Source organism: Conger conger, chromosome 9, assembly GCF_963514075.1.
Source record: "Conger conger chromosome 9, fConCon1.1, whole genome shotgun sequence".
Lineage (NCBI taxonomy): Eukaryota > Metazoa > Chordata > Actinopteri > Anguilliformes > Congridae > Conger > Conger conger.
Window position 1 is genome coordinate 34073417 of NC_083768.1, and position 22697 is coordinate 34096113.

At 43.0% G+C, this 22697-nt stretch overlaps 2 protein-coding genes across 6 annotated transcripts in view; one reads left to right on the forward strand and one right to left on the reverse strand.

Moving 5' to 3' along the window:
• The window catches only part of LOC133137047 (LYR motif-containing protein 4-like), a 34308-nt gene extending 27627 nt beyond the window's left edge, over nucleotides 1–6681 (reverse strand). Inside the window, exon 1 of the mRNA XM_061255043.1 lies at nucleotides 6562–6681. Coding sequence (XP_061111027.1) covers nucleotides 6562–6647 — 86 coding nt within the window. The 5' untranslated portion in view covers nucleotides 6648–6681. The remainder of the gene's footprint in view (nucleotides 1–6561) is intronic.
• A 197-nt stretch (nucleotides 6682–6878) lies between these two features.
• LOC133137309 (phenylalanine--tRNA ligase, mitochondrial-like) overlaps nucleotides 6879–22697 on the forward strand; it is a 95719-nt gene continuing 79900 nt past the window's right edge. Inside the window, exons 1-2 of one of the 5 annotated variants that reach the window (XM_061255500.1) lie at nucleotides 6879–6909; nucleotides 12612–12718. The gene's annotated coding sequence lies outside the window, so the exon portion shown is untranslated. Of the gene's footprint in view, nucleotides 6910–12608; nucleotides 12723–13998; nucleotides 14031–22697 lie in introns of those variants that run through there. The other 4 variants (XM_061255499.1, XM_061255502.1, XM_061255503.1 and 1 more) reach the window with 4 other exon arrangements.

Sequence of the window (22697 nt, forward strand, 5' to 3'; positions counted from 1 at the left end):
TATGCTGGCAAAATGTCAAGTCTAAACGACGCATTACATAACCGAACGGCCGTAACGACGAAGAATCCTGCCCCTCATCGTGCAGCCCACATCATTACTGGACTGTCAATGTTTGGAGCCTTATTTATCAGTCTCTGAGTAATGTTGGCGTGTCTGACGAATCAATCGTGCAAAAAAAGAAAAGAAACTCATTCAAGGTATAAACTTTTGATAGACCAAAAATTGTTAATGCGTGAAAGTGCAGGCAAGCGTTCCATAGAACGATACTCTTACAAAGCCAGACGTGGTACAATACGCTCAAGAATGTTCTGGTCACAAATATCAGTAATATCTCTAAATGCTGAGAGCCCACATTGCATGCATTTTAAATGCCCTCATATCACATCACGACATGACTTAATTTAAAGTTAAATTTGAAATTACTGCTTGATTACTGAAACATTGAGGCTTTATTGTCAATTTATTCTCCTTAATTTGGCTTCCACGGCAAACAATAAAGGCTGATGAATTCCTTTCTGGAATAAGTCTACACATCAAAGGCAAACACTAGGCCTCTGATATTTCCTGTGCAGGAAATTTTGTTCACGAATAATAAATGAACTGGTGAGCTGGAAGGTGCCTTGCCTGACTATTTAAATGGCAATTCATCAACTGAATACAGTTAAACAACAAATTTTTCTGTATAGTGGAATAAGGGACTCACAGATTAATCAGTATTTTGCATGACATACATGTCTGTTTGAAGCTCTCAATCCAAAAGTTCACAGGGAAACTGGCAGTTTAGCATGCTTGCAATGTAGCCAACTTCAAAACACTCCATCTCCAAGTCACACCCATTTTGACCTGCACAATCGGGTCTCCACAAAAAAGAGGAATGTCTAATCTTTGAAGATGAAGTCCTCCAACATGATGTTTTAGCTTGATAAATCAATCTGTTTATGTGTCAAGCATTGCTTTCAAAGAGTTTTATTTACAGAATGCTTTTTAAACCAGAAATTAGGCATGATTGTTTTGTATATTATGTGCCTCCCTTGGTAAGTCACATCCCCCAGAACTGGCATATTTTCAAGGCCTTACCCTGACAATGTGTTTACCTTTTACTCATAGTAAAGACAGAGACCCTTGGGAGTGTTCAGCACTTAGCTTTACACAGTTAAATATACACTCTGAGCTGCAAACAAAAGGAGGCCGACATTTCACTACATCCATTGATAAGCAGAAACTATGTACCATTTAGAGGCCCCACATTGAACACCTTTCCAGTGTTTTATTTTAGGTCCTGCTATCCATAAAGGAGCCAAAAACAATCTCTATCCAGTTGAACATGTCCATTGTCTAGCGACTTTCACAAGCTTTACCAAGAACAGGCTGTTTTAGTGACTGTCTTTAAGGCTCATTCAATATTAATGAACCGTTGTTCTGATTGGCTGGCTAGCTCTTACGAACAGAATGCCCTATGTCGAGTCTTAGGATTTCTTCTGGCTACAAGGTGGACCGTGCTGAGGGCGGACATATGCAAATTTGCATATCGTTGTGATATGCACATTTTCTTCATACGGGGGGCTCAGGCAGTAAGAGCAGTCGTCTGGCAGTCGGAGGATTGGCGATTCGATGCCCCGCCCGGGCTGTGTCGAAGTGTCCCTGAGCAAGACACCCAACCCCCAAATGCTCCTGACGAGCTGGTCGGCGCCTTGCGTGGCGGCCAGTCGCCGTCGGTGTGTGAGTGTGTGTATGAATGGGTGAATGAATCGCCATCGGTGCGTGTGTGTATGAATGTAAAAAAAATAAATAAATAATCTTCATACGGATTGTGTGGATTTAAATTTAACTTTAAATGAAGTCATGTCGTGATGTGATATGAGGGCATTTAAAATGCAGGAAGGCTCTCAGCATTTAGAGATATTACTGATATTTGTGACCAGAACATTCTTGAGCGTATTGTACCACGTCTGGCTTTGTAAGAGTATCGTTCTATGGAACGCTTGCCTGCACTTTCACGCATTAACAATTTTTGGTCTATCAAAAGTTTATACCTTGAATGAGTTTCTTTTGTTTTTTGCACGATTGATTCGTCAGACACGCCAACATTACTCAGAGACTGATAAATACTATCACAGTGTTTTTAAAACATCTTCAACTCTTTTATAATCCACATAGCGGGAACAAGGGAAATGTCATTTTCCACAATGGGACCTTTAATGCTTCATCCAAGAATAAAATGAACATACACACAACTGCCTACTGTATGTTGCATAGCAAAAGTTGACATTTTAAACATGCCTTCTCTTTCCTCTTAAGTTTAATTGCATGTAAACACACCATCTCCGGGGGAATTCCCAGTGTGAAATGTAACGGTGTGACAAATGCGCACTCTTTCTCTGAAACAAAATCTCCCAGCAGCAGCGATAGCGGTTGACATCCCGTGTGCGCGTGAAGCCTGCGGTGAAAAGGCATTGTGGCTCCGGGCCCTTTTAATCACACGAGTCTCAGGAAGGGGTAGAGACACGACGCAGTGTGTTTAAGAGGCAGGAAACTGCAGATCGATTCGCAAACGGCCGCGCCAGATGGCGCGCTGCCTTAGTGGCCTGGAACGCGCACCTCTTCCTGACAGATGTTCTCACTGAGTTTACAGGAGGTCTGTAGCTGCTCGACTCCACGGAGCAGCCATTTTCCACAGAAGCCGCTTTCATGTTTCTTTAATAGGAGGCTTATGTGGTGGTATGTCAAGGCGGGGGAAATAAGATCAGCTCACACAGCCGTTTCATAGATTCCATACTTTATATTCATACAGAGTGTGCCAGGAAAAACTAAAACACAGAATGGATACTGAACACCGAGGCCTACACTGTGGAACATAAAGAGGACAATGCTTCCACATATCATGGTTATAAAGTGGTATGTAAAATATGCATTCATGAACAATATGCAATTATTTATTTAAACATACGTACTGTACATACATAAATACATACATACAGTGCAGTCCATAAATATTTGGACAATTTCTGTTCCTTTTGCTCTGTAATCAATCAACGGCCAATATGGCAAATGAGGTGGAATGTGTGGGGTGAGAATAAATACTAATTGTGAGTTCTGCCAACGACAGTCAAGGAAGCCATTATGCGGCTGACAAATAAGAAACAAGAAGCAGTCAGACATAAATAAACAGTCAGAGACATTGGCCAAACAATAGGCTTACCGAAACAAACCGATTGGAACATCATTAAGAAGAAAGAGAGCACAGGTGTATGTTTGGGATCATTGCCTTGCTGTTGGATGAAACACCATCCAATGGGTTTGGTGGCATTTGATTGAAGTTGCGTCTGTACACTTCAGAATCCATGCTGCTACTGCTGCTATCAGCAGTTAGCTAAATTATCAATTATGGCAAATGAGCCAGCACCTGTGGTCGCCATACATGCCCAAATTATCACACTCTGACCACCAGGGTGCTTTGGTTCTTTGACATTTCCTTTTAGTCTCAACACTTGCCTTCACTCTGATACAAGTCAATCTTGGTCTCTTCTGTCCACAAAACCGTTTTCTAGAACTTTAGATAATTCTTAACAAACTGTAACTTGGCCATCCTGTTTTGTAGCTAACTAGTGGTTTGTATCTTGCAGTGTAGCCACTGTAGATTTGTTTATGACGTTGTCTGCGAACAGTAGTCACAGACACACCCACGCCTGCCTCCTGAAGAGATTTTCTGATCTGTCTTAATTATGGCGACAATTCTCGGGTCATCAACTGTAGATGTCTTCCTTGGCCTACCAGCCCCTTTGCATTTACTGAGCTCACCACTGATCTCTTTCTTCTTAACATGGTTTCAAACTGTTTATTTTAGTAAGCCTATATCTTATGACAGTTTTTTTTTCTTATTTCTCAGCCTCAGAATAGCTGCCTTAACTGTCATTGGCACAACTCTGGTCCTCATGTTGACATGTTGAGCTGAGAATGAGAAGGTTCTATCTGCATTCAGAGAGTTTTGAGATATTGAGCTTCAAAGATTCCAAAGTGAATGAGCTCAAAGCAGATACGATTATGCATTTTTTCATACTTTAAAACAGTATTTTTGTATAAAACTTCACACATGTATTTAGTGCCCTAATCAACAATGTATTTATGACACAAACACATTATTTAAAAAATGTCAGTTAGAACCTAATTCTCAGCTCAGGAAACACCAATAACAAACGTCTAGAATCTAGACTAGGTACTGAAAGCTGTCTTATAACTGCACTAAGGAAGCAATTGAGCTAATTAGACACCTGACTAATTAGAAACAGCTGAGAATCCACCTATCCAATTACTTTGGGTCCCCTAAAAAAATAAGGTGGGGGGCAATATCAGAGGTGACAGTCTGCACTTTAACCTCATATTCATCATTTCAATCCAAATCCAATGTGCTGAGTACAGGACCAAAATAACAGAAATTGTACAAACAAATAACAGAAAAAGAAGCATCACTAGCTTCTTACAAATGGCTTGAGGGTGCTCTGTGACCTTCATATTTTACCTTTTAACCACTTTGAAAAAGAGAGGCTATTTAAATCCACACACAAGCTGGCAAACTGGGAGCTGTTACCATGAACTTGGACACTGAAACAAGACATTGCATTGGGCTTTGAAGAAGGCAGAAAGGAGAACATTTTCCATTTCCTTTCTGCCTTCTTTCCAAAATCACCAAGCATCATAATTCTGACAGAGGCTAGAATCCGTGTTTATATCCGAGGGTCAGGACCATGGATCAGTGATACAACAGACGGACAGTGTGGGAAAAAAACAACACGTCTTCTGCGGACACCATACGAGGGGGGTAAAGCCCCACAAGGCCTGTGGGTGGCCATCTGTGCCGGAGTTCAGCCAATTTCAATTCCACTCCAGACAAGTCGGTAAATTAATAAATGAGAAATATTTTTTTGGTGGCCCAGTAAGTCAGAATTAGCTCACTCGGGTCATAACTGCAATGCTGTGTTACAGGCAGTAGAAACTGGGGAAAACTGCAGAGGGTTCTCATTCCCCAGTGTTTTTTTTCCTCCTTTCTTGGGTTATTCTGTGTAATGCCTGGCCTATTTCTGTCTGCTCAAACAGTGCTGCAGTCTTTCCTCTACAGTGTGAGCAATACATTCACCCCCTCCCTCTTCTCTCAGCTTGCCTGCACCTCTCGCCCCATCTCTCCTTCTCTCCCTCCCTCTGCCAAAACGGCTCTTCTCTCTCTATAATCTTCCCTCCCTCCCACCTCTATATCTTGCTCTGTTATGCCCATCTCTCTCTCTCTCTATCTCTCTCTTCACTTCATAAGAAAGTGTAAGCACCGCAGTGCTCTGAAAGAGCAGCTGTGTGACAAACACTAAACTCCCCGCCTAAAAACTTTGAAAGACACAGAATTTCTCAGCCATTGCCTGGATACTGAAAAGTTGAAAGCAGCCCATATACTGTTTTCATTTATGCAGCAGAAAAAGAGCAGATTTATAACTTGTTGATAAAAATGGCCTCTCTGCCTTTGCAGGGGTGTCATTTAGTGCAGGTGAGGATGATTCCTGCATATCTGAATCACACAGATTTCCTCCACTTGTCAAATGTTAATGAGAGAAAATAACAACGCAGATTTAATTCATTCTGAGAATCCATTATTCAAGCAGAAGATGGGCAGTCAGCTTAAGGATCACAGCCAAATGTGCGGCTGATTTCAGAGCATGTGTAGTATAATGGTTATTGGTTAGAGATCTGACCTTATGGTTATGAGTTTAATTCCCAGGAGAAAGTTACTTGATCTGAATTGTCTTCTAAATAAATGCAACACAGTGTATGTAATATAGTAATCTAGGCCTATCTTAGAGTGCAGGGTTCTGTTACATTTTTGTCATTATACATTCAAGGGCTACACTGATGAGTCATTTTTATTTGTTTAACATCTTTAATATAACTTAGGTTATGGAGTAGCTAGTTTCGAGAGAAAGATTCGCTTTATTCAATCTTTACAACTTGCAAACAGTGATGCCCAAACGTATACATTACATAATTATTTAACTATCAATAGCCTGCATTTAAATCAAATGCATTTATTTCAAATGTTAGAAGTTTGCTTGAATGTTTTATTGGGTTTTTTTGGTTTAAACACAGGTTTAAATTGTATTATCATTATTATTAGTATTTTTACTGTTGTTATTATTATCAGAATATTAATAAACCAACTGCTTTTACAAGAACCGAGGAAGAATAAACCGTTATGCCCCGTTATGCGTTTCATCACTTCGAAGGGAAATACTTCGTTTTGCTATAACCTTTTGAAACTTTTTAAGGTGTACAACAAAAGGTTCGATGTCAACGGGGATACAAATGAGCTATCTAACGTTGGAGCTGGCTTTCGGTATTTTAAGAAGGTTGTCATAAACGTTCAACATCACTATCCGACGTAAGATATCTAGCCTCTACTATTTCACGTTACATCACAACTGTCGTCGGAGCTACTAAGGAATGGCGATACAAATACGGAGAAGGCTGCCCGTAAAACATCACCCTTTTCTTCAATCACTTGATTAGTTACCGTTATTCGCTTACCGGTAATTATATGAAGGGAATTTCTTGCACTCTCGTATAAGCATTCGGTACAACGAAAGCACCTGCGTTCTGCTGGAAGACGCCATTTTGGATCAAGTTATTTAGGACCCTGGGCTAATGTTGTACTATGGATTGCCTGTATGAAGTTAAACAGTATTTTCATTGATTCTATACGACACATATGCCTACAACACAAAAAGATATCCAAGTGCAATGTAACCGTAATATAGTATGCTAATATTTTGCTATAAACCAAAATTATGTAAAGTTACACAAATAAGAATTCAGGCTGCTATAAAGCCTGTACAAGAGTGTAAGTCTGGAAGAGTTACGAAATAGCTACATTAGGTAAGTAGCGTATCTGACATGTTACATGACTTAGGGAGGTTTTCGGAGTTTATTTAAGACATAGCCTACGAGTTTCTACAGGTGTTCCTCGCTAATGGTTCCCATATTAGTTTTTCATAAGCATTAAAGACACTAGAGAGGTGGGAATAATAATAACAACAACACTAATTTACGTTCACAATACACCGGTTTACAATCAATTCAGTTGTTGTTCGCTGTAACAACTCTGTTTCAATTTGCTGGCATTAGCATTGCTGTAAGATCCATTTACTTGACAGTTGGGTTGGGGAGCTGTCTCTATTGCAGCTGATGCCATTGTCCTGGTAATGTCTGTCCTCGTGCTCAGCCCAATGTCAAAATAAATGCGGGTAGGCGCATTATCTTCCTGGCTGCATTTTTTACGTAATCGGTTTTGGACTAGCAATACTTAAAACATTGGAATTAAGTGGCTAATCGGTGCATTTTCTCTCTAAGGTTACGTTAGCTAGTCTGTATAGTGCATTTTGTTTCAGAGAAGCCACAGAGGTGCGGCCCTTAAATGGCTTAATTCGTTAACAGAATGATCTCCTTAATTTGATAGGCTACCCTGGTGTATAATTCAGCTATGACTAACTTCAATTAGCCTATCAGCTACCAGCTGTTTCAAAACGCAGGTTGAGCTTTTTTTTCAGCAGGGTTCGGTGTTTCTGTGAGTGGGGGCCAATTCAGACCTTGGGGTAATTTCAGTGAGTGCAATTACAATCTGTTTTACAGATCTACATCAAAATCAATCCGCGACATGCTTCCTTGAATGGTACACCTTGTCCAGAGCTAATTGTCTAATTTATAGCCTGGTAGCTATTTAACAGAAACCCGGCAACACCTATTTCTAAGTTGAGGATACATCAGAGAACTTAATAAACAGCTCGCCTTACAACCAAAAAAAAAATGGAAACGTTAACACCGACAAGTCACTTAAATTGTACAGTAATTTAGTGGTCAAGGAATAATATCAGGTGCACCATTATTTTATCAGTGTTCTATGAAATGGTCAGAACATAGTAATTGAAAATAAATTAAATAAGCAGTCATATTTTTCAACCTTTGACAAGCAGGCGCCACCATTTACTGCAGTTACTGCATGTGACTTTCCATGTAATCAACAGTCTCCTAATCAACAGGAGATTTAGAACAGTAATTAAAATCTCCTTCCCATGCATTAAACATTGCATGCACATAGGCTACACACCTCATGTGTATGTGTGTCTCAGATTAGTTTTTATCTATAAAATGAATCCGAATGACTTATTATTGTATTTCATCTAAATATCTCATGCTTGCAATACATTGCCACTGAATCAAACATGCTGGTGAACTCTTGAAACCACAAGTGAAACATGTCAAAATGATCTTGTAATTTATCTGAAATACCTATCCATCAAAATAACTTGGATCACTTAACACTAGAGTGGCTCCGTGTTCGAAAAGGTTGAGTTTGTTGTGGCCATTTCACCTGCCCTTTGGATATACCATTTCCATGTCGTACATTATTGATTGTCAGTTGTCACAGTCATGTGAAAGGCCTGTTCTTTGCTTTGATTTCTTACATCAGCTTCCTGATGTGATGTTCTATATTCCTTTTATTTTCTTGACATTTCACTGCTTCACCCTCTCCTCATATTTCTGCTGCATCAGACATGGACACTGAACGCCAATGCGATGTGCACACACAAGCACCAAGCTCAGAGAAAGTTCTCACGAGGACCGCATTCAGAAGTACTAAACTTCCCTTTTCTATCGTCATATTTGTACTGCAATGGCAAAAAATTAAATTGAAAAAATAGCCTTCTTCAAACAAATCAGCAATTTCCACTTTATGATCAAATTATGTTTTGCTTGCTAACTAAAATTAGGACACTGCAATATGGCTGGCATCCAAAACAGAACAATATTCAGGTGGTAAGATGGTTTGAGGTATAGTTTGCATATTTTTATAATTTCATTAAATGATTTTTCTGAAGAAATACCATACAGGGTAGTTCCACTTCAACTGTGCATTTTGTATTGTCAAAATCCCTATATCTGGCCACCATGCCCACCTTAATAATGTGTCTATTAACATTTAATAATGTAAATTCAATACAATCAGATTTGTGCATAATCTGAGTTCAATCTAATGCATCATTTAGCCTTAGGCCTTCTGCTCGTTATATGAACAGGTTTTATTATGCTCATTTTAAATTAATATCATCTCACTTTGGAGGAAGTTTAAAACCTGTAGTCATGCATTTCATTTTGTCCAATGATCAGTGTTACTTTACTTTGAATTATTTTATTGAGCCATATGCACATACTGTAATTTATTCTCTGCTCTTTAATGTGAGTGTACCCTCAGTGAGTACTTTATTAGATATTTATTAGGCTTATTTTTTAGACTTACTGGTCTTCTACTGCTGTGGCCTATCCACTTAGGGGTTTGTGTTCAAAGATGCTCTTCTGCATACCACTGTTGTAATGTGTGGTTATTTGCGTTGCTGTCAGCTTCCTGTCAGCTTTGACCAGTCTGGCCCTTCTCCACTGACCTCTAACAAGGCGTTTTTGTCCACAGAACTGCTGCTCACTGGATGTTTTTAGTTTTTTGCACAATTCTCTGCAAACTCTAGAGACTGTTGTGTATGAAAATCCCAGGAGATCAGCAGTTACTGAGATACTCAAACCACGCTGTCTGGCACCAACAATCATTTCAAGGTCAAAGTCATTTTGATCATATTTCTTCCCCATTTTGACATTTGGTCAGCTGAACCTCTTGACCATGTATGAATGCTTTTATGCATTTAGTTGCTGCCACATGATTGGCTGATTAAATATTTGTGTTAACAAGCTGTTGTACAGGTCTACCTAATAAAGTACTCACTGAGTGTATATCTCATCTGTGAGGGAGTCTCCAAGTCGAAGTTATGATTCTAGTTCCCAGCATGCTGCACATAAGTGATTTCCAGCCGGTAGTAATGAATAGGCTGTTTCCCAGGTGACACTTCAGTATTAGTAGGCTGTATATCATTAGTTTTGCATAGCATTGATTAAAATGAATGACATAGCTGATGTTCACACATTTATTCTTTGCATTGCTCTATGTTTTATTTGTAACCATGGCAATGGCTTTGGTAATCGTGCGTATGCAGAGACAGGCCTCAGTTACACTGCTTCTGTGCAAAATAAGCATCATTCACATCCCTGACTTCAATTAAAATTGAGGGATGAACACATTTAATTAAGCCACAGAGTAATCAATGGTGTTATTATTATGAAGTTGAAGTAGGCTGTTTTGCTTTGTGTTGCCTTTGTGTTTTGGGGCACCGGTCTGGAGAATAGCCAGACTATCAAAATGGTTCCTGTGCTGTAGAAAGGCTGAGGCCCTTTGAGGGATGTTGTGTATTGACTCAAAGAGGTGCTCATTGCAGAATCAGTTGCAGAGCAATCACCTGTAAAGCCCCAAAGGAACCATGATCTGTACACAGTGAAGAGACTTGTCCTGCTAATTGAAGAATAGTACGCATCCATCGTATGGTTATAGACCACTTAGATGGATGCAGAGATGCTGGAGTCGGTATCATTGTTATTAGTATCGTTGTGCTGTTCTTCAGTCTGGTGATTTCTTGTTTTTGCTTCATCCAAACCTATATCCACATAACATGAGTCATGTTTAATGAATGCAGGTGCCCATGTACTGGAGGCACTCAATGTTTCACCATTCAGAATATTCAAGCTCAGACTTTCAATCATCCGTCAAACTCTTGTGATCACGGTCAGATGGAACAAAAACCAGAAACGTCACTGGCACTCCAGGACCAGCATTGCACTACCACTGGCCAAGACGTTCACAAAAATAAATAAATAAAACAGAAACAGACGGGTTGTGCATTCATCACAGAAGCTGTGACATTTCGCTGTAGGTATTCAGACTGAAACACAACCAGCAGGCCAAGATGTTGCAATGAACAGACTGATGGGGGCTTATGTGTTTGGCGTGTGTTGGGGAAAGGGATCGATGTGGCGTTCTTTGCTCGTGATGGCGATGAAGTGCTCCGCCCAGCACTCTTCCCTCTGCACGGGAGAAGGTCACGGGAGAAAATGAAGCGTGAGACTCTTGCGGCTCTTAGCGAGGATCTGCCCTGGCTTCTGGTGGCTGCAGCAGTGGATTGTGAGATCCGGCCGATTTATCACACGGATGCCCAATCAATGAGGGAAATGGAAACAGCTATAAATAAATGGAGCACTTATAAAAAATACTTTAAAAATGCGATTTGTCAGAGGAGGAATATCTATTGTTTGTAGTAGCCCCAGCCCTTTGCAGTTTAAATAGAGCACTCTATTTGAGGGCAATGCGAGGCGTATTTCAAAAATATCAGAATCCCCTTCAAGTACATTTACTATGACTCACGCCTTTGTACTCTTTCTCACCATCTGGCATCAAACGATGACAGCTCAGGGCTTTCAGCAATGTCAAAGGTTTTTTTGGGATATCTCGACGACCCCTCCCGCGTATGACACGCAGGCCTTTCCTCAGCTTCTCCGAGCCCGGAGGAAGAGTTTCCGCACGGCTGCCACGAACGCCTCCCCGCCGGATGGTCACGGTTTGCCGCGCGGCGGTAGAGCGTGAGGCAGCGGATAACCCCGCCCGCGTCTCTGCTCTCCTGCGTCAGCGCCGTGGGCTTCTCCAGATGGTCAGGGGTGGACCGGGGTGACGGCCCTGCCGCGCCCTCTGGTTCTCTGAGGACGGAGAGCCGCATCCCCCCCCCCCCCCCCCCTCAGCCCGCCCCTCCCGCGGCTCCGAGCTGCGCTCAGCATGTATCCGTTTCCTCTGCCGCTAATTAGGGGGCCGTGGCATTTCGCCTCCGGGGGGCGGCGGAGATGAGTCGCAGGGGCGCACACCAGCCAGAGGGGCGGGAGCGACCCGGGACACTGCGGTGTGAGCACGTCAGCGCGCCTGTCTCGCGCCTCAATCCCTCTTCCTGGGAAACGGTCATATCATTTTTTTAAAGCTGGGCTTCATGTGGCGTTGCATCATTTTTATGACTGAAAAGGGAATGCACTTTGGTGAAGAATGATTTCACCCTTCCCCTAAAGGGGAGAAATGAAACACAGGACCACTCTTTCACATGCTGAATCCGTTACTCAAAGTTAGAGAGAAGTCACAGATTACCACAGATTGAATTTTAGCTGTATTTAAGATGCCTTCGAATGTTCCTCATGATCACTTATGGATATACATTTACTCTCAGGAGTAAATGTACAAAAAGTACCTAAAAAGGCACAAATGCGTGTTGCTGGTGCACTACCCTATATGTGCACACCTTTCTGCCCCTGGCTAGCAATATATAATTAATTAGTGCCTTTTTTGCTTGGGAAATGTAGTCATTTAGGTACCCAAAGATGTACCTCTACTGTCACTTTCATGTATATATATGTATGTATCTATGTATGTATTTATTTTTAAGTAAATAGTGTTTGGGGTATGTGCTAAGTACTAGGAATGTGGCTGTGGCAGGTGTTCATATCTAGATAGCGGTGGGCTTTAAATTTCCCCTACATCTTGGCCATTTCATTATTGAGCGATGGGTTGTTCCTCTTTACTGGGCTGCCTGTCTATTCAATAAACTCTGAAATGAGCTGGAGAGGGAGAAGCCTTTAACCAAATTGATTTTGCCCTCCTGTGCTAGCAGCTGGAACAACCGAGTCTCTGAACCCGGACCGAACCTGAAGCAGAGATTCCATCGGTCCACTCCACCCGCTGGAGGAAGCCGGCCCTTCCCACTGTCTGCTCCAAGCTGTAGGTGCTTGTTTTTCTCATCGTTGTTTTGCTGCGCAGAACTTGCTATTGGATTTCCTGTGTCGGTCCCTGACATCCTGTAGCTGCTGATTGGATTCACACTTGTTCACACTTGCAGCGTATAAAAGGGGCGATCACTGGGGGATTACTCATTACAGCTTCATTTATCAGATGTCAAAAAAGCTCAGACTGACTGTTAAAACCTCTGTTTTCTATTTTCCATGTGCGTATGTGCAATTAGTAAAAAAACAAGTGAGGTACTGTTAAAACGTTACTATACAAAGTTTGATTAGCTCCCCCTAAGGCATTGACCTCATTATAACAGAGATGTGACCTGCTGAGTCTTGATTCTTTGACCCAGTAGGTTTTTTTCCTTTTTTAATTACAGTCATCTGATATGACTAAAATGAGCAGAGATCTCTGGTAGACATTCTTTTCTAGAATAGCTTCCAGTGAGTGTGATTTTGCTGAACTTTGCTTTTCTGTTGAAGGGTTTTGCTTGCTCTGTTGCTGATATCTTTTTATATCATTACATATTACTGCAGTCCTGCAGTGGTCTTGATGCCCGGGAATAAAGGGCAGTATAAAATGCTTTCCGCTCTGTGAAGTGAGGTAGTTCTCTCTCGTACCCTCCTCCTTCCTGCACCAGCTGAAGTGAGTGGGCGAGGCCCACAGATGAAGTGCGTTAATTCACTGCGTTGGGGGCCATGTCCCGCAGTGCATAACGCCCTGATCTCTTTGGAAGGGAACAAGAGAGACTTCATAATGAGACTGTCCCTGTTTCCTCCTTCAGATACAGTAGCTTTACTAGATAAGCAATTCTTTATTCACCTTAATCTTGTGTGTGTGTGTGTGTGTGTGTGTGTGTGTGTGTGTGTGTGTGTGTGTGTGTGTGAGTGAGTGAGTGTGTGAAAACGTGTGTGCGTGTGTATGCGCCCGTGTGGCCTCTGTATATTTTCTCTGTGGCTTTGTATTTTGTGGCCATTCCCCCGATATAATTGTGTTGTTCAGAGGCTCACATTAATTGCTACCATTGCTCCAAAACATATAACACCGCTACCGGTTTCTGATTAAAAACCAGGCGAAGAGCGCTGACTGCTGTTTCCTCGGTTAAGACCCTCCGTGAGGGTTGTAGCATTTGCTCCGCCATCACAGAGACAAATTACCGCGCTTTAAATCGGCCTAATAAAACGCGGGGTCGTTTGAGGTGATATAATGCGCAGCGCTAGCAAACAGGAAATAGAGCCACTTTGTGCCCTGCAGAAACCTGCTGGGGAGTGGGTGGATGTGACAGGGGGGCGAATCAGTGAAGGTAAGCTTATTACATTTATACTCCCCTCCATATAATATTACGCTTTTGTTTTTGTTCCCACTTTCTTCTGGTACTGTTGGTCGATTGTTGTGCAATTTTAAGTTTTCCTTTTCAAGGAAACCCTGTCAATGTACCAATGAAGTTTGAAGTTAGAGCACCCCTCCCATTAGTACCTTCACTCTAATGTGACACATTATTACATATTATTTATGTAAGATTTTTTATTGATTGAATTTGGCACATTAATAATTAACTCAGTGGACTTTAATAGACAAACACAGAGAATGCTGTAAACAACAGTGAAGAAAATAATTCTAGTTAGTCTGATAAAGCACGAAAATACACAGTTGGAGGATTGCTGGTTCGATCGCACCTTGGGTGTGTCGAAGTGTCCCTGAGCAAGACACCTAACCCCCAAATGCTTCTGACGAGCTGGTTGGTGCCTTGCATGGCAGCCAATTGCCGTTGGTGTGTGAGTTTGTGTGTGTGAATGAGGAGCATCAATTGTACAGTGCTTTGGATAAAGGCGCTATATATATGCAGACAATTTACCATTTACAAATACTATTGTGTCTGAATCTAATTCATTGAGCTACTGTTATAGCCAAAAACTGACAGTACAATGTATTAGTTAGTCTGATAAATGGCCTCTTCTGTATTGACAGTTTTGGATATATCCTGCAATCCTAAAGTAGAGGTGAAGGAGTCAAGGGGATAATGAATGGGTCAAGGTGAGAGTTAGGACATCTACGGTTGATGGCCCCTGTGTCATAGTAAGGGTTGTGAGGATAGATGCATGCTTGTTTCAGTCAGGGTAGTGTGGGGAAAGCCATGGGAGGGTGGTGGAAGTCTCAGTTGTAACTTGAAACAAGTGCTCCAGAGCAGGAACGATGAGCTCTCATGATGAGAAGTCTGAAACCCTCAACACAACACACTACGTGACATATCAGAACATTGCTATGACAGATTTTGGGCTCTTTCATTTCTGCAGTGAGTCCCTATGACCCCACCAGCAGGTTTAGACACGCTGAGAGCGCTCGCTTCCTCTGTGAAATCCTCCCATCTGTACCTCCAACGGCTGCACCTGGCTCAGACAACTTCCTGCTCAGATCGCAATATCCCAAAAGGGAGTGGCTATCCGACAACCTTTGGGGAGTTTTTAAGTCACATGCTCTTACAGTATTCAGGTGAAGAAAATCTGAAGATCTTTTATTCTCTGCAATACAAATGTTCAATATCACAGTAGGAACACAGGGCCCATTTATAATCAATCAAGTTAGTCGAATAAGTCAACATTTGTTTGGTATGTGAAGTCAGTATTATTACCTGTAATTTTGATGAACAATGTTGTGTAAATAAGAATATGTACATGTAAAAGTGCAAATAGATGGAAATTACATGTATTAGCTCTGTGTGACTAGTAAATATTAAAGCAAAACCTTGTATCCTTTTTCTGCTGTGAACAGAACAGAGCAGACTGCCAGCCATGTATAATTCAAACAGAAATACCTCAAGAAATTGAAATAAAATATAAATGAGCAAGTTCCCTTCAATGACTCACTCTGTGGTTCACTTTTAAATAAGGTAACGGACAACATGCCAGCACTGTTACTGAAATGCTGGACCTTGGAGCTTACGTACAGTTTACCGATTTTGCCCGTAAAAACAGTCCTAATTCAAATATAGTGGATGTTTTCTTTGCCCCTAATAAGGGCTTTGACCCTGATCATCCCAGAGCACACCTGGCAACCTGACAGCTCGCTGAGCTGTCCTGTTATGTTGTGTTTTTGCGGACCTTGGTCATGAACCCTCAGCTAAAATCGGTAAAATAGCCCAGATACCGGATTTTAAAGGCGAAAGCGCAAGCATTATCCACCCTAAAGTGACTGTTTTTGTTTATATCTGTATGTGTCCTGCTTGTTGGTGAAGTTGTTCTATTGAGTATACAGCACCTCTTTGGCCAGACTCCTGACTAAGTGACTTGCAGTTTTGCTTTGGAATCTACAGCTAAGCTCTTGAGATGGTGCGGAAAATACAGTTAGCTATCTTTCATTGAGACTGCCCCACCCTGTGCTAAAGTGTTCATTTAACATCACATTATCATGTTCTTTATAAGAAATTGAGAATACAGTCTCTGGAAGTGGAAAAAAGCAATGAGCAATAAGTATTTGAAAGTTAACCACATGATGTAGCATGCACGAGGTGCTGGTTCAGCCACAACGGTTTATCCATTAAACCTTCCTGATCTTAGGCTGCATTAAAAGCTTCCTATGCAGACATCTATGGTTTACACTTTAGTGCTTCTCCATTTTGTTAATGCTACTTTTCAATCAAAGCTTAAAGAGGGTTAGTGGGAGGCTCCTTCTGTTAAATCACAGGCTTTCAGTCTACTGTATGTCTGGAATGAAATTGCCACAGTCCAAGTCCGTAGTTTACTTTGTATTCTGTGTCAGATATTTCTTTCCACCCGGTTCTGTTGTTTTCCTGGTTTGTCCCTTTGTCTACATTATTAGTTTCACTTGGTACTGATTGTTTTCTCTGGTTTTCATTCCCTTAGTAGCTCCGTCTTCTTTGCTCTTTAGTTCCTTGTGTGAGTACACTTATTGATTTAGACATCTATGCCTTGTTAGTTCCTGTCATTATTATCACCTAAGTCTTGTCAGGTCTGTCACTCTCCCCCTTGTGTTTCTTGTTTATTGCCCTTTTGTTCCTGTAAACTAAACTCTCACTTGTTCCTACTCCTGCCTCCTGCTCTTGCTTTTGGGTCCACTCTACATACCCACAACAGAATTCTTGTCAAAGAAAGTGCTGTAATTTGGGGTAGAGCGCCTACGTTTCTGTGCTTCTCTCCTAAATGATCAGAGGCCATTTCAACGATGAGATGAGCCGAAAACGTATGTGTTTTCCGTAATGCGGTAATGCTTTATAAAGACCTGTATTCCTTAGAAAAGTAAGGAATTACTAAGTCATGGGAAACAAGCGTTAGCATTGAACGTACACATGTACATACACAGTGTTTATGCCAGTAGAGAATAAACAGTGTGAGAGATGCAAGCTGGACCTGCCAGTGCATACCTGCAGCTTCAGCATCTTCCCTGTGTGCTCCGCCCATGTGCGATTACAGAAGTGCTAATGAAGAGGATCCACGTGCACTTTCACGCTCCAAACGCAGCAGAGGCCACATGAATATGCATGGAGACCGTGTGATTGGTGGGGGTGGAGGAAGGGTGAGATTCGTGTTCTGTAATCAGACGCTTTTTCACCAGATTAATAACACAGCAGTGCTATGTGCTGGGAATTTGTGAAACATTTATACCATGTATTGTAGGAAAACATACCTGCCGCTTTCCCCTGTGTTCAGCGTTAATTCCACTCCGGTTGGTTTAACAGTGAACATTTTACTGTGAGAGGCCCTGCCTCTGGGATGTGAACTGGCTGCATTTCAGTGTGCGGAGTGTAAGAAAATCACTTAGGAGCGCATAAGCTGTGTAACAGAAAGAGATATCAGCCACTGAGACATTTCTCCACACCATTCCCAGCCGCAAGCTCTCCCTTTCATCGCTTTCACTTACTTTTTATCGAAGCCCAAATTATGTTATTCGTAGAGTTTCTTTGTTTCCAAAAGGAAAGTATCTGGAAAGCACCTTTGGGTGTAATGTTAGCATTGTCTCTACAAATGGAAAAAAAGGCATTGGGAGATTATTTTAAAAATGAATTCATTAGAGGAGATGAAATAAAATGCAGTAGTTAAGGTTTGTTCTGGAGAATAGAAAGAAGATAGAACAAAGAGAGGGGGGGGGACACCGAGAAATAGAGGAGTGAGTGAGAGAATATTTATATCTGTATATACTTCCCCCTCTTTGCCTGCGTTTATTACAGTTTTCTAGTTTAATGTGTTTGTGCCATGCTAATAAAGCATTCAACGGAGCTGAATTGAATTAAAGAGGGAGGGAGTGGGAGAGAGAGAGGGATAGAAAGAGAGAGAGAGGACTCAGGATTAAAGCAGTGCCATCATCGGTCCATCTGCTCAGGAAAGGCTGGCCTGCCCCCACTGTGCCTCCAGGACCGCCCCCCTCTGCCAGGCAGGGGCAACCGGTCCCCATGGCAACACCAGGGCCCGCCCAACCATCTCCCATTCATTCATCCATTCATTCATTCATTTGTGCTGAGGCTCCTCCCACCAGTAAAAACACTGCACCCTAGTGGAGCAGGTTCAGTGGGTTCTGTGGTTTTCCTGTGTCCCCCTCGGTTAAAACTGTGAAAAAACGGACCTTGTTTTTTGTTAATCTTTGGGACTGTGCTCATAGTGTACGGTACTGCTTAACACACGCAGTTTAAGTTGAAATCTGATTGTCACTGTGAGTGCTCACCAATTAGCGGAGATGCTGCAGGAGTCCTGGGCTCCATAAAACTATACGACTGGATCCCTTAAAGATTACACTGATGACACAGGTAATATTCCACCCTCTCATTCCAGACAATTTGGGGCCCCTTGAATCATTACTACTAATCACCACATTAAGGACGTCCCTGCCTGTTAGCAGGGAGTAAAAACCAACATTATACCCAAAACGAAAATTTAGGTTTCGAAGAAGAGTTTTAGGAATGACAAGATCCCATTTGAGGATTGTCAGTACTCAGTGCAGATAGAGCTGTTCTCTTGTTCAGTCTGGGCCATTTTAGGTTCTTTTTTCTGCTTTGTAATAAAGAGCACCTGAAGGGCAGAAATATAGCTTTTTCCCTCCCAATATCTCACAACACAAATGTAATTTTACCCTGCCCAGGGTTGACTGTCGCGCAGTGCGCTTGAGAGGCCGGCTCTGTTTCAATCACGCTCACGGGTGCCTGAGAGCCGGTCAGCGTAGCCCTCATTACTGCTCACCCGCACCTTCATCTGCTCTGGCAGCAAAGCTGCCCAGGCCCGTTTGTATTCCGCACAGGAGGGTGAACCTGGTGCCGGTCAATACCGCTGAGACTCAACAGCGATAAATCTATCCGGGAGAATAAAAATACACCAGGAGAATCCCAACACCCGACAAGCAAAACAAAACACGAGGCAATTTATCAGCGTCAACGCATCCATCCTCAAAAAGAATCCAATTTATGTATTTTTAGAATTGTTGTTAATTAGATGCTTTCCAGCTGAGTTGCATTCTCCGGGCTCTGCTGTGCTCTGTGTTTTGGAGCTCCCCTCGCCCCGGGACTGCCGGGTCATTAATCCGCCCGTCACCCCCAGCCGCAGGCCATAACGGGGAGAGGTAGCCTGAGGACAGCGTGGGGCAGTAAACAGCGCCGCAGAATGTGCCGTAAAAATACAATTTCATTCAATTTGAAATTAACGGGCTTTACGGCCGCGTTCACCTTGAACAAAAACGAGGTGAATGCGTTTCAAATTTTAAGCGAGAGGCAGTTTGAGGGCTTGTTCTCATAAAGTGTGACGCGCCTTCAGCGCAACGCCAGCAGGGGGCGACGGGCTTCGCACCACCATCGCGACTCAGTAAAAATGAGACGATGGAATGATAGAATTGAAGAAGAAGAAGACGACGATTTTGGTCCTGACACTTCTCCTCTTTTTCCATTTCAGCTGAAAAAAAGCCTGGGGTTATTTATTTGTCCTCTGACAGCGGGGTGATAAATAACTGGCGGTGCTGAGCGCTGGGTTTGGTTGCCCCGGATGACTGCGCGGTGCAGGGAGGGGCCGGCTGAGACTCGGTGATTGATGGCTGCTCGGGTCCGCACCGGAGGGTTGGGGGGGGAGGTGGCGTTTAGGGGGAAGGGGTGGGGGTGGATACAGGATGGTGCCTGTTGCCCACCTGCTGTCCAGGAAACTGGCTCCACCGGGGCCCCCAAAGCCAGGAGCCGGGAGAGGAAACACGTCGTGGAAATGTCACCCCGCCGTGATGCCCGTTAGTGTCGTTCAGGAGACGTCTCTCTCTCACTGTACAGGTTAATGTTTTCAGCTTGTGTGTTCAGACTAATGTGTTCAGTCTAATAAGTTATGTCTCACATGCTCAGTCTCCTGCTCAGGTAGAATGAAGAGGCATCTCAAACAAAACAGAAGATTTAATAGGTTATACTCATAGTACACAGTGTATTTATGGTATGTGGCTCATGTTGCTAGTAGTAATGACAATTTAATGGGAGTCTGTGTTATGTTTACAGTATTTCCCAGACAACATTTCCCACTTCAGCCAATTTGGTTTATTTTTTGTGTCCTTGGTATTCTTAGTACTTGTATCTTTGGACTTTTGTAGGCCTACATGAAAATATAAAAAGTCTGTTTATAAATGCATTTTGTGTGTATGTGTGTGTGTGTGTGTGTGTGTGTGTGTGTGTGTGTGTGTCTACACGCACGCGTCCTGTTTGCGGGAGCATTCGTGTGTTTCTCTGTATGGAGTCCCGGTAAAAGCCTTTAGTGCAAGCATGGGTCTCTGCCCCGTGTGTGGAGAGGCTAATTCTGCGAGCGCTAGGCCACGGTGTTCTTCCCACACTCCATCCCCTCCAATCACACGCCTGCTTGCACACACATCCGTTTCCCGCCTCCTGGAACACGCCCACGCGGTCTGGCATGCACGCGGGGCAAGAGGCTGTTCTTTTTCAGGTGCTGCTATTTTCGCTTTGCAGGTCACCCACCTGTTTGTGCAGGAGGAGAGAGAGAGAGAGGAGAGAGAGAACTCTTGAATGGACGGTCTCTCGTTATAGTTTACATCACTGTATTGTAAATCGAAGAAAAAAGTGACCTGAAAAATTAACTGTGTACACGCCTAATAACCACCTGCAATATCCACAAAAATAGTTTCGTCTGAAAACTTTCCCCTGTCCCAATTCATACAAGGTAATTGAATTCCTTTAAAGGCCCACATGCATCAGCGTTCTCTTTCTGGTTTTAGTATCTAAAGTTCCCATAAAACGGTTGCAAAGAGCAGTGACGTCGGTAGTCCCTAACCCTGCCACCAGAGCCCAATTCCCGATCATCCGATAATTATTCAAAAAGATAGGTCATGTCACGTGAGAAATCGTCTTACAAACAGCTCGGTAAAGTAACAGTTATAAATAAAATATGCATACTTTTATAATTGAAAATTTTAAATTGCAATTGTTTTACTTGGATCAGTATGGAACGCAAAGTGGAAGCTCCAGGGTGATATGAAAAGCTGAAAAACTCAAAAAATAAGTGTGTGGGCCTTTAAACTCTGTCAAATTATGTTAGAATTAGAATGATAAATGTTTGACAATGTGATAAAAAACAAAAAAACATTCCATAAAAAATAGGCATAGCGAGTATGGCGCAGTCCTATTAATGTTATGATTGGCTAGCTGTGCAGTGTGGCAGCACACAGTGTTCCTGAGCGCAGCTGTGCTTTGAGGAGAGCCCTCCCGCGCGCTGGGAGGGATGTGGGGGACCGTGTCCAGCCCATCGCTGCGGTCCTGTGAGCGAAAGTGCTGGCCTGGCGTTACTGCTACCGCATCTGATATGACTGAGTCTCTTGGGTATGCAGGAGTCGGCTGGCAGGGGCAGCGCTAGGAAGACAAATGTAAAATGGCCGCTCTGTATTCCATGGCTAATGGCGAGGAATAAGATATATTTTTGTGGAAAGATGAAGTGCACCCTCGGGAACAAGAGTACGGATAGGGGAGAGGTTGGGTTGAACAGTTGGAGATGAGATTCAGAATTAATATCGGGCTCCGGACCATAGTAGCTGCAGATATTTGATTGTCACGTGTTCCATGTGAGCTTTTTCAGTGATACATTGCTGCCATTGCTGTGTGGAAATGCTATATTTGCTTTTTTATTTTTGGAAAAGACATTTCCGAGCAAAGGAAAGTATATAGTTTTTGCTGTATTTAAAAGTCAGAAGCGAACGCACAGAAGATTTAAAATGGGTTAGTTGCCGGTCGGGGCTGAAGAACAGAACAGACTTACTGTATAGGCTGGAGCCTGTGGGGTGCAAGTGCGCGTGGGGCGCAAGTCGTGCGCCGAGCTTCACGCACGAGGGCACGCGATTACGGCTCCGCGGGAGTGCGGTGGGCGTGGCAGGTGGCTGCGTGGGCGCGCCGGGCCCCCGGGGGCCAGGGCACGGGGCAGGGCATGCGTCTACGTCCCCGGGCGGGGGCTGACCTGGCTGCTCTCCGAGCCGGGCTCTCCCCGGACCCCGCTCGCCCCGCCCTGGCTCTTCCTGTCCTGCCGATGGGTCGCCTTCTCCGCACGCGGTGCGGGGGCGGGAGACAGGGGAATTATGGGTCATTTCATACGCTTCTTCCCTCCTTATAAATCCTCCGGCTCCTTTTGTGTGCAATTTCAGGTGCAGTGGCTTTTCGTATTATTTAGCCTCTGGGTATTTTTTTTTTTAAATGCTTTGCGAGATTGATCGGGGAAGTGCATGCGGGCCATAAAATATATTTAGTTTTTATTTTGTCTTAAAACAGACCAAACTCCCATGGGCTGTTCTAACTTACTAACTCACCGCAACAAAGCTCTTTTGTTAGATTGCCCTGTCCTTGAGCTATCTCCATTTTGTATACACTAGGAAGTCCCTGAATGGCCTGGTGTGCTGGTGATTTCCAGCACGGGAAGTCTCTCCTCACACCGTCTGCAGTGCAATCCATAGCACATATCAATGAGCACTGCAGAGAGAGGAGAGGAGAGAGGAGGAGAGGGGGGAGGGG